Consider the following 13,225-nt stretch of genomic DNA (forward strand, 5'->3'; position numbering starts at 1 on the left):
ACAAAGATGGCATCACAATATCTTGGCAAGAAAATTCTTCCAGATGGCATCTCTTTCTCATTAATGCTCTGGGGGAGGATCCTAGACATCTCAGCAGGTCCCGTCGTGACTTTGGATTCAAAGCCGTCCACAAACTCAGCTGTTCTTTGGCTCAACTCCATTTTTGCTGCATACGCAAATGGCACGCTGCAGGACATGAGCTGATGAATGAGTTTATCTGCTTGGTTTTTCTCTCTTTGGATGACACTCTCCAAATATGCTTTAGAAAGCACAAACCTGCCCATGAAGACGTCCACATGGCTCAGAGAACCTTCTCAAGATACCCAGGTTTTCCACTCCTGGTACAGAAATCTTAAGGATTGCTAGAAAACTAAAGCTTGTACTACGCACACACAAAAAAAAACTTTAACAGCTGAATGTCAGCTTATTTTTTTAATTCATCTTCCCTAAGTGGGCATCATGATGGCTGTAACTACCCTGAATTAAGACCAGATTTAATGTCTGCATCTTGGCTTCCTTTGGCAAAATTAGAGCGAGGACTTAAAATAGTCTCTAAATGGAAAAGTAACTACACAAAGAGAAACCAAACGTCAGCGCTGTCTGGTTCCTTACAGACTGGGCAAAGGCACATTGTTCAGCATAAGCTGACATAGTTGAAGCATCCATGGTATGCTTGTACATGAAGGTATGGATGTGCTGCTTTGGTTTAAATTAGACTCAGGAACTTAGGAGAGCCGAGGAACCTATTAAAATCTCTTCTGAGCTCCCATAACATCTCTCCGCCACATAGAGTTTAATGTGGCAATCTCATAGTTAACTGCAGAAAAATGCCTCAGTTTCAACAGCTGAAAGGAGGTTATTAACAACAGAAAAGGACAGAAGGTACTAAAAACTCACGGACATCTCACTGAGATTTGCCTTAGAGCAGAGAGGGACGGACAGTGCAACAGACCTGAAAAACAAGCAGAGGTCAAAAAGCAGAATTTATTTGAATTCCTACAGATTAAGCTGCTAAGTAAAGCACATTCCTTCCTGTGAGCATAACAGACATAAATACATAGGAGCAGACAGCACACTGCTGCATGCTGGGAACCTAAACAAATGTTATCACGCGTGAAGGATCTCATGCATGTAACATCTGCATTGCAACTGCGGTGGGTAACACCGTGCTGGGTCTGTGCAGCTCCTGAGCCTGATGCTGCCCTGCTTGTCCCTGTGCCATGCTGGCCTGCAGGCAGAACTGCAGAGCACACCATGTGGAATAGGGCTGATGGTCTGCAGGCAGATGATAAACGGCAGATTCCCATGCAGTAACAGCAAGGGCTTCTATTTTAATTGGCAAAGCAGTACAGCAGAAACGCTGATCAGTAGTTATGATTTTATTTAATTCAATAAATTATTTTGTGTCCACACCTTGCTTGGTTTCCAAGTCAACACATCATATCAGATGAAGAGAAGCACGACATCCTGAATACTGATGTAGACCAGAATGCCACTTAAATTGAAATAGTTGGTAAGTCTTGTCCAGTGGCCCTTAGTCAGCAAACTTTATGATACACAAAGCAAAGAGGAGGTAGAGGAATAAAATAAAAAAATCAAACATAATATGTTTTGGGAACAGTTAAAATTTTAATTAACCTTTATAACCTTGTAGGAGCTTTCAAATTCATATGGCTTTAAATGATAATGATTTTGACAAACAAACAAACAAACAAAAAAACCAAACATTTTTTACATCTGTGGAAGGCATTAGTAGGAAATTAAAAAGCTGCAGGAAAATTGCATTTTTCACATTTGTTATGAGCCTACTCTAATTGTGCCAAAGGAGAGGCATTTATCATGCACTGCTCCTTCCCTTTGGATGCTCTCTTTCCTATCTGGACTGGCTAGGAGCTGGTCTATCTCACAGGGGAAGCTCGGCACTTTAAGTCTTAGCACAACTAATTCCATTACCTGGTTTCTAGATGCACTTATCCCCTGTGTTTACACAAAGTCAAGCACGTGAAAGGAGCCTTATACTGTGAACACGTTATGATAGAGGACAGGAGAGAGATACCACACCGCACTGGCTTAAACACATCACTATGCTGGTACTGAATACAGCTGTGTGAGGCAAAGGGCTGGGTCACAGAACCATGCCATATAATGCTTTCACATCAGTACACTCCACAAGTTTTCGAAATGAAGTCATAACCCTGGCTCCACAATTCATAAAGCAATCAGATATCACAGTGAGAGGAATACTGAGACATACAGAAGACTTGCTTTCTTCATAGTTATATTCCTATCTCTGAGCACTCAATGCAGTTTCTCTGACTGCTAAATGGAGGGAGATGCAGTGCTCCGAAATCACAGAAAACTAATTTTTGTTACTGAGTTGATTCCTGCCGAGTTTCTCCCACATATAAACCTGCCTCTTACATATCATGCTTTGCCGTTAGCACAGAGGAACTGATCTATGCTCCAGCAGTTTGGAAATTATTTTAAGTTGGTATTTTGCTATAAAAGAGAGGAATGCAGTGCCTGGGGTACTGAAAAAGACTGAGCAACATTTTCATCTCCTTCCATGAGTCTCATGATCTACTCTCAAATCTTTTGCCATTAGTATTTAATGGTATTATAATTACTGTGAGCCTCTAGAGTTCAGAATAACCACAAAACAAATACAAGCTTGATTATGCTCTTATTATTATTTGTATTATAGCAACAACTAGAGACTTGGAGCTTTACCCATGGAAAAGAGCATGCATCTCCAAGAACCTGCATCTAATCTACAGTAAGAATACAAAGGTTATCACAGATAGAAAGGAATGGAGGAAAAGGACAAAGCACAGATTGCTATACCTAGTTCATATGCTCTTGTTATTTTAAGTCTGTCATTCTTCTTTGGAAAACATCCTGATGGAACTGGACATAAAGATAACTGGCAGTCCTAGTCTTTAAAATTGGCTCACTTCTTAATGTTTAGGACATGTTCTTCTTTAAAATACTTAAATACAGCTCGCTCTCCCCTGCTGCCAATTCTAAGTTCACAACAGTCTTGATAGTGTATTCTCTCCTTCCAAATCTGGTGGCAGTCGCACTTGTTTGCTACAGCTAAGAAGTCACAGATTCATTTACCCTCTAGGTAGGCTGTATTTATCCCCTAAAACTGAACAGACATGTAGCAGTAGACCAAAGGCTCCTTTGTGGAGAAAAGCACTTCATTTTGGAAGAGACAAAGGATGAGTAACACTTTTGTTTGATGCTGCTCACAGGCAGCAAGGCAAAGAAAACAAGTGTTTGATTTACCCTCTCATGTACAACACTGTTGAAGGAGTCACTTAATCAGAAGACCTGACTTTACCATTCCTAAGTGATTCCACTTAAATTTTGACATGTCATTCCCTTTTGGTGTTTGTCCTCTTTCAACACTGGAAATTAATACAGCAGAGGAGCAATGATCGGTACGAATTTCTCTGAGTTCAAATTTCTCTTTTAATTAAGTCTTAATGCTTTCCTGACACAGAAAAAGAAAGGAATGTCTCATTTGGAAACAATTTTTAATACAATCTACGGTTATCCTCCCCCTGCAGAGCAAACTGACACGGAGTTCACTAACCTGAATGAGCACTTCTGGCAGCAGCCCATCCCACTGCAAGGGGACCACAGGGCTGCCAGGTCAGCATCGTGGAAACCTGTGGGAGACCTCACAGTGCTTTGGAGGGAGCTCTGCAATAAGGCAGGACCTTGGGAGATGCAGCTGGATGACAGTGGTGTCAGGGGGATCATCAACCTCAGAGCAATTACAAAGCATTAGTCCTGACTTGCTGTGAAGGAAAGAAGTTCAGTCAACAGAGAGTAAAAAATACCATCAAACTGTAGCTGCCTTTGTAGAATCAGTTCACTCACACGAGATGAGAAGGCAGGATAGATGAGCTCTTATAATGCACAGATTATATTTGTATTTTAACTCACACATCTCTAAATAACAACAGCACCAGTAGATGCTCTTTCCATAGAACACATGGGCAGCCTTTGCATGGATCGATGGTTTCAGAAGATGAATCTCTCCTTACCTAAAAAAAAACCCCACAAAATAGTTTGGCATTTAAGGGCTCACAATTCACGCTAAGAGGGCTATAGGCAATATAATATCCTCCTTCCACCTGGATTCACAGATTGTAAGCAAACAAATAACTGTGAAAGATGGGGGAAATTATGTTGCAAATTATTAGATTTATGGTCCTTGAAAATATGCCTACAAAAGTATTACTCATGTGACAGTTTTTCCCCTATTTTGACTTGAGTGCTAAGCAGCAAAGTGCTATAAAACATCCAGAGTTTCTCCTCTATTCTGTACATGATTTCCTCCAGCAGAGCTTAGGATATACAGCCAACACTTCCAACAAGCAAAGAAAAACTGCTACTAGCCTAATAAACCAATAAATGACCTTTATAAAACAAAAATTATTCCTTTTTTTCCCCTCCCCATGTTTTATCTTCTTCATTTTCAGATATGAGAAGTTTACCTATTACACAAACCAACGACAAGCAAACAGGTTCTGTTTCCTCAGAGAGTCTAATCAAGGTACCTCCCAATGGATACCAGTGGGACAAAGACAAGAACCCCGTCTGGAAATAGCTAAGATCTTAAAAATAGCTTAAGATCTTAAGATCACTAACAAGATGTGTTTGTTTAAATTTATAAGCCCAGGCACGTACAACTTGGAGCATTTTGTGAGATTCTTCTCAGGTAAAAAGATTGAATTGGTCCACTGGGCTGGGCAGGAATTGCATGCAGCTGAGAAATGAAAGCTTTTCTAAATAAAAGGTTGTTAAACATTTTTCATAAAACATGTATTTAGTGGAATGTTTATTTGCAGATATAAGCAGTGGTGCAAGAAAAAAACCTCTATCTCATGGAGATCTATTTTACAGGAAGATTTTTTAAAAACCCTTTCAAATTCCCATACAATGCCAACCTTAATGAAGCTGGCACAACACCTTCTTTTTGTCTTGCTTCCCTAAGTGCAACTTAATGACAGCTATTGTCAAATCATTGTTTTCAGACGCTCTCAATTCACATTCACACCTTGCCAGAAATATCACCTGGCACTTCATTAAAAAAGATTTTTGTTTTTCTTAAATTCCAGCTGATAAATGACAGAAATCACAGCAAAAAGAAGTCTGAAGAACATCAATAGAAGCTGATCATCTTTTAAAAATATTTTACCAAAAAGCTCTGGGTCTGCTTTAGTAGTTGAACCTGAACTCTGCAAGGAAGTGACCGAGCAGAATCAGACATCCTTATTAAGTGAAATTAGTCGAGTACAATTTGCCTGGCTGGTCCCCTCTCTATATGTATTAGAACTGATATTCAGACAATGATGAGCTTAATCCTGATTTCCAAACAAAGAGAAAAAAAGAAATTAAAAAAAAAAACATGAACCTATCATGTTTATTAGGAACAGACTGCATTTTCACTGTCAAAAGGCAGCGATGAAGCAGTTTAAACAATGAAGAAAATTCCTGTTCAGAAGTGCATGCTAGTAGCAAATAGCAATCTTTCCTCATAGCAGGAACTTGACCTCAAATATGTGCTAGCTGATTGCTGTCAGACTTACTGAAGACAAAAGGAGACATTTTATTAAAGAGTAAATGCCAGGAGGAACAAAGCTGCTGCAAGGCCCCACTAGAGGGATGGCTTTGCTCTCTGATTGCAAAGATTATCTCACAAGGTCTTTCTTCCCCTTCCAAAATGAACATGGATTCAAATTCACACAAACTGCTGTCAAGCCCCAAGGAATGAGAAAGATAATGTGGTAGCATCTAAGAAGAAATTAGAAGAATGCTGAGGGAAGAAACACAGAGCAGAAACAACCCCAGAGCCTGGTCCTGCTAGAGGGCACTCATCTGAAACACCAGCAGCAAAGGTGAGAGGGCAGCAAAAGGGCTCTGGGACTCATGCTGGGAAAGCAGCTGTTGGAGCTGAGCACCTGCGGGGATACTGCTGCCATGCCTGCTCCTCACAGACCTGCTGAGCATCAGAAAAGAAGAAAACTCTGCAGTTTTTAAGAAAAGCTACTGACAAGAGGCACTAGAAAAATAAAAGGTTCCATATAAATAGTTTATTTTAAAAAATTCAACTTGCCGTGCCTCTTGCAGACAGGTGGACACAGAGGATGTCCTAACATGTATTGGGAGCTTTGTTTTTTTTTGTTGTTGTTGTTTTTTTTTTTGTTTTTTTTGTTTTGTTTTTGTTTTTTAATTGTCCCTTAATGAATCCTAGCAAGACGCTAGCAGCAAAAGCTGGCTGAAGGAACAACGTGCTGCTTGCCCTTCCCAAGTGCACTGCACACCTACCTTGTAACAGAAAAAAGGCCGCTTCATGGCAATTACCCCAGGATGATCATTTGTAACCCACTTATTCTCCTAAGGCAGACTGCTTCATCTAAGCAGCACAAAAGAGGCTTTGAAAATTCATTTCAACATTCTTTTCTCCTCAAGGCCATGGTCAATTGTTATCTTTACAGCATGTTTCTATAGTGACCAACTGCTATAGCAATACTCGATATATATTTCTTTCTCCACGTGAACTTAGAAACTCAAAATGGCATTTAAACAACTTTCTAAAAACTGAGCTGCATGCAGTAAGATGGTATGGTAGCCTACTTTGTCACTTCAGTTCTCCCAGCTCTTGAGACAATACAAAAACAAACAAATGAAGTATTTACAGAGGAAAGCAAAGTTCTTCATGGCTTACCAACAGTTACTTTAAGAAGTTATATAAAAAAGACCAGAAAGAAACGAATTCCCATTACCTTAGAGCAGTACCAGACTCTTCCTTTCAGGCATGCATTTCATTTCTTCAGCAGCTTTCTGTCTGCTTATTTTGTGTTGGCTACATTATGAGGACCCAAGAAAGGCTGTGGCACTTGGGGCAGAGAGTAATAAGCAAGAGAGTCTTTACATGCAGGTAAAGCACTGCGTTCCCAGGGGGAGATGGCAGCACATTTTCACACTAATGTGGCAGTGAATCATACCCCTGGGATAAAGGCGAAAAACATTAGGAGGGGAATATAGTGGGCTGGAATAATAATAAAAGGTGGATTCAGCTGGTTCAGGTTTTACATATGCAAATAAACAGTAGGAGAGGGGAAACAGAGAGAGAGACGTGAGGTAATGAGGAGAAGGAGCAGGTGTATCTATCTTCCTGGAGGCTGAAGGAAGGAAGATATTAAACTGCACTTTCTGGTAAATTGCCACTGCCAGTTATTGACAGAGTTGTCAATTACATGGGATTATTTAGACTGATGATACAGGAAGAAATAGGGATTTAAAATCACATGGGACTAAAAGCAGAGACGGGGATGTGCTGCAGATGATAAATGGAGTGGATCAAAACTAAAAGAGCAAGGAGGCCAGCCTCAGAGGATGTAATTAAATAGCCTTAATTAGCATATTAGAGTAGTGCTGCAATGAAACCATATACCTACTTTCAAAGTATGATTTTAGAAAATAAATGTTAACTGAGAGGAAGAAAGAGCAAGGATGTTCTACGCTGTAAGACTGCATAGAATAGAATGTAGTCAGATAACTTCTACTTTCCATGTTCAAATAACTCAATTACATACAAAAATACACAGACTGCCCACAACTAAGATATGAAATCACATCAGAACTTACTGAAATCAGTCAAACAAAACATTAGGAAATGAGGACAGAGCTTCAGTAAATAGTAGGATTTCAAGCAGTCGAATGATCACGTTGCTTAAAGCAAAGGATACTTTTAGGCACATGGATAAAGGGGTGACCAACAAGTAAAAGGAGGCACTGTTCTACTAAAAATACATTCTGCTGAGAAGTGATAGAATATTTGCTACCACCATTTTGAAAATAGCATTGAAGTGTTCCACTGTGCTCATGAGGAGAGTTGATGGGCTTGGACTTCAATATATGATGTAAAGGAGCCAGGCCTATATTGCAGTTATGGCATTGACATCTTGTTTGGGCATACAAGCCACTTAACTCCACTGTGCCTCTTTGCTGTGTCATGGATCAGCAATATCTTCCTGCCTCCCAGGCAGTCATCAGGACAAACATATCAAGAACTCAGATATTATAGTTATAACAGGGAGACTACATGAAAACTTTGATGTAAGAGGTCCTAAGACACAGCAACTCCAGAGTTACTTAGATTATCCTTCAGAAATAATTTAGATTGGTGATATCAAATAAGTTCTGTTTTCATTACATGAAGGCTTTCTTTGCCATGCTGCTCCCAGAGACAGCAGGCTGAACAAAAGCAGAGAGGAAATCAAAAGATTAAACAGAATCACAGAATGGCCAGGATTGGAAGGGACCTCAAGGATCATCAATCTCCAACCCCCCTGCCACAGGCAGGACCACCAACCTCCCCCTTTAATGCTAGAGCAGGCTGCCCAGGGCCCCATCCAATCTGGCCTTGAACACCTCCAGGGATGGACGGGGCATCCACAACCTCTCTGGGCAGCCTGTTCCAGCACCTCACCTCTCTCTCTGTAAAGAATTCCCCCCTGACTTCCAAACTAAATCTCCCCTCCCTCGACTTAAAACCATTTCCCCTCGTCCTGCAGTTATCAACCCTTTCAAAGAGTTGATTCCCTTCCCCTCTGTAGGTTCCTTTAGGTACTGAAAGGCTGCAATGAGGTCACCCTGCAGCCTTCTTAAACTGGTTACTTTTGTAGATAACCAGCAATGACCAATGTACCTCAGACACTACACCTGCCTACCCAGCTCCCATCTCCATCGGGGTCTGGAGTCCTGGAAAAGCAGTATTTCAATACAGCATATAACACATGCCATGTAACACATGGTACCAGCTTCTGGAGAAATTTTTATAACAGCTGTTGCAGCATTCATCTCAGGGTGCAGTGCTAGGAAAGCAGGATTCCTCCATCTTCACATTGCTGTTTCCCACTCATAGTAAACAGAAGCTTGAGAAATAAATAAAAACAAAACAAGACCAACCAACCAACCAACTACGAATGTTTACTTTTTGCTTGCTTTGACATTTCTGCAAGACATGGCACCCCTCTGCTGGGCAAGAAGAGACGAAATGGCAACAAGCTGCAAACCAAAGCTGACAGAACAGTACATAGACATAGGCCCATATGGTCTGAAAAGCAAATACAAGTGAGGCAATGTATGGCTGGCCATAAGGCTGAGAAAATAAGCAGCCCAGGTGCAAAATATTAAGCAAATACCAGTCACAATTTAGACTCAGTTCCCCAAACACAGTCCAAACAAGATTTTTAATAAAATCTCCTAAAATAAGACACCTTTATGGAGGTGACAAATATTAGTTCTCCGATTCCAAAAATGATTGTTGCAATATTTAGGATAATAGGAAGCAGAACATTCAAGAAAACAAAAGCTTTTCAACCATGAAAAATGGAACCTGTGAGCTCCAGTTTGCAGCAGATGAAGCTAGCTAGAGGAATTTAGCTGTAACTTTTGTATATGTAACGTTATTACTTTTTTTTTTAACCTTAGGTATTAAATATATAGATGTATTTCCATATGTGTAAAATATGGCAATTGTAGTAAAGATAAAACAATTTCAAACATCAGTGGTAACTCAGATGAAAAAGCAAATTCCTACCAGATGCATGTGTTATCTCATACATTTAACTCTTACTCTGACCCCTGAACCACGTTAAGAAGTTCAGTTTTCTCATTACCCTTAAGACTGGGCTACAGTTGCCCATTTTGTTTCAGATTTCTTGTTCTGTTCTACCTATGATTCCACTAGTTTTGCTACAGGGCAGGACAATGCTCATTTTTAATCTAAGGAAAAATGCATAGTAGTTCTGTTTAAAAGTAATGTTCTAGTACATAACATCTAGGAAATAATATTTTTGTTAAAAATACAAATGCAAAACAAGGTTTGGTAATATTTTTTTGATCTTTTATTAAAAAGTCGTTACATTTGAGACACATTTTGTAGAGCTACCACAGTTATAGCTTTTCAGGTAACTAATTACAGACTACTACAAAGTGCCACTATGTATGCAGTTATTAGGTTCTGGGTCATTTTTTTTGTACTGTGAAGTTCTGATTTTGATTCAGCTACACAAGTAATTCTGGTTTTAGCTTGCCTGCATGATGACCAACCACAGTATATACATTAGCTTTAAATACATTAATTTTAGATATACATATTTAGCATAGTGTGGAACTGCACCCAACACCTGCCACCAGATATTAAAGAGAACACTTCTAGGGTCTGTACCACCCAGACTGATTGTTTTGTGCTTCACATTGAACTGATGCCTTTGAAGCCCATCACTCCAAGCCTTCTGCTTTATGAACCAAATTTTGCTGCATTCAGAAACCCTGAGAGAGAAGGGAAGAGGACAAGTGTTACTGGCAGAAGCAGACACAGAGCCTCAGTAAATACCACTTTTCCTACCAAACCTACATGAGCAGTTCACCTATACAGCAGTCCCATTAACAAAGAAAGAGGGAGGCAGAGGAGCATATCTTTTCCCAGTCAGTATCCAAATTCCCAGAAGGACCAATTTACATAAGAAAAAATCATCATTCTGTTCACCAAGACACATGACATTGTTCCATTTTCCGCTCTTGTTTTTCGTCAAGTGGAAGCTTCTTTTTTCAGTTTTTCTAGTACTTCATCTGGTGTCAGCGATACCAAAATCTTCACCACTTTATCACGTGACTTGCCACCCTGTGTTAGAAACACACAAAAGTCACCTTGCAGAGAATCACCACCAAACACATTTTAAAGAAGCTGTGATGCCAACATATCACATAGATACTTAAAATAATTCTCAGTGAGTAGCTGTGCAGAATTAACAGGTGTCAGAAATGGTTTGTCAACATCCTTTCTTGTTATTTTAAAGGTCAAAAACAATGTCTAATCTATTCTCCTTTTAAAACCAGTTACAGCTCCCAGAGCATGCCCTGAACTGATGCCTTTCTTATAAGCTAGAACAAAAAGCGAGGAATGGCAGGTTTCCATTATTCAACTGTATTAGCTAGAAGCAAAATTCCAACCGTATCTTGTTTGAGGTTTTAAAAAGTTACCGTAAACTTTTGGCAGATGTGGACTTTCAGATCTTCCAATGCTGCCTCCCACAGAGTATTAGTTACTCTTAAGCTGAACTCTCCAGTTGATAATATCAACTAAATGACAAAAAACTGCACTGTATATAGCATATAGGATATTTGGATTCAAATAGCTGTTATTTTAAATATTATTGACATGTTTTTATATTACTGACAAAACTGCTGTTTTACATAGGAACTGGCAAACATGCAACTTCATTTCATTTTGCCTGAAGCTACACATTTGCCAGGATTCAGTAAAAACAAGAGAAACAGACATGCTATATTTTAATCTATGCATAATAAAAAGTTCGCAAGATCCATTTGGGACATCCTGAAGGAGAAAAATGTCTTAACCTTGCTATGGAAATAAGGCAGGAATTTAAAAATGAGAAATAGTCCTTTGAAGCAGTCTAGACAGTTGATAATGAAAATCAAGCCTTTTGGATAGAAACATGGTAAGCCTGGTATTATACCAAACCACTCCACATTGGATTCTTTTGTCAGTGTTATCATGAAGCAAGTAGCACACAACAGAGAGCAAGCAGTACAAAAACCACTCAGTGTTTGCACCTAGCAGATCAGAATATAAATAAAGTACAAACACAGCGCTCCACCAAGAACAAACAGTGGTCTGAGGAAAACAAACACTAGCTTGTAATTATTTGGACACTGGAGGACTGAGTTAAGAAGGTCAGAAAATGTTGGTCCCTTTTATGCTTAGCTCTGTGTAGCATTTATATTTATTAATTAAATCTGAACAACTCTTCAAGGCAGGAAAACTGCAATTTGTAAAATGTTGACAGAATTGAAGAATTTACCCAGGACTCAGGAAAAAAAGAACCGAACCTCAGCACCTCTACCTTTCCCCAAAGCAGGGCTCAGTCCATTGATCATATTGCCACGGACCATCTTTTAAAAGTCTTCTCCAACTAGTGCATTAAATATAGAAAAATAAGAGGCACCATTTTTCATTGAGTCCTCACCTTCACGAAGTGTACATTAACACGGTTGGAAAAACTGACATTTAAGTACAACAAATGGAAAAAATTAATTATTTATTCAGTGTGATGAATAAAACCGTTTCCACCTAACATAGTCAACACATGTCAACACACAACACAGCTCATATGAAGAAACTCCTACGGCCCAGCCGTAACGGTGATGTTTCCATACACTCTACTTTATATGCCACAGCTACTTGTCAGAAAATACAGAAGCGCCTTCAAAAAATGAATGCAATTTTTTTTTCCTAAAATGCACATTTTCTGCAAAGCACAAATTACGTGAGCTGAATTTGAATGGAAACAAAAGGCTCTTGAAGAGCCACAGAAGACACGTCCCAAATACATTTTTGAAAACACATAATTAGAACTATTTTGATTAAAGATCTCAAGATCAGCTGTGGTTCTTCTTATCCCAGTTTTCTTTCCTTAGCAAATCATCCCATTAAGTCAATTAAAAGCTTTTCAAGCACCTTTTGGACTGAAGTTGGAGAGCAGCTTGCTGTACTCAAAGAATAACATTCCAGAGCCTCGAATTTACAGCGCAACAGAATAAGAATGAATGGGAAAAAAGCAAAAGAAAAAAAAAAAAGAAAAAAAGAAGTACCTTCTCTAAAATTACGTCACTCTTCTTCACTTGTAGCACCTTGGAGAGGTAGCGGCACAGCTCTGCGTTCGCCTCCCCTTCTGAAGGCGGTGCAGCAATAGCCACACCTACCGCCTCGGCCGTCACATCTACAACGGGGAACGGAACAACGGTCGGAATGCATAACTGTCATTCCCTGGAAATGGATGTTTATGCTTTCAAAAGCATCTTAATTTAAAACCCGACGAACTCCTAGATCGGCGGGCGACTCAGCATCTTTAAAGCCCTTAAAACTGTTGGCAGCGCAGAACGCCGTGCTTCCGGCACAAAGCGCAGCGCCGGAGGACAGCAGCGCGTCACCGGTTCCGGCACCGCAGCCGCCGGGCACAGCGCTGAGGCTCCCCGTCGTGCTGCGGGCACAGCGCCGCGTTACGCGCCGCTCCATGGGAGCCATCAGCCCACCAAGAACCGCAGCCAGCGGGCAGCACGGGCGCCGCGCACCTGTGCGAAACGCGGCTCCGATCCGCGCGCGAGCGGCCGGCCG

The 13,225-nt window shown here is 40.2% G+C and overlaps 1 protein-coding gene across 1 annotated transcript; it reads right to left on the reverse strand.

Moving 5' to 3' along the window:
• Positions 1 to 9,909: 9,909 nt before the first annotated feature.
• On the reverse strand, positions 9,910 to 13,222 carry C12H15orf40 (chromosome 12 C15orf40 homolog; the record flags this gene model as incomplete). The annotated part of the gene is made up of 3 exons (XM_010717518.2): positions 9,910 to 10,711; positions 12,703 to 12,830; positions 13,183 to 13,222. Coding segments are annotated over 3 exons (261 nt in total), but the record flags the coding sequence as incomplete, so codon positions are not given.
• Between the last annotated feature and the right edge of the window lie 3 nt (positions 13,223 to 13,225).

The sequence above is a fragment of the Meleagris gallopavo genome, chromosome 12 (assembly GCF_000146605.3).
Source record: "Meleagris gallopavo isolate NT-WF06-2002-E0010 breed Aviagen turkey brand Nicholas breeding stock chromosome 12, Turkey_5.1, whole genome shotgun sequence".
In the NCBI taxonomy this organism is placed as follows: domain Eukaryota; kingdom Metazoa; phylum Chordata; class Aves; order Galliformes; family Phasianidae; genus Meleagris; species Meleagris gallopavo.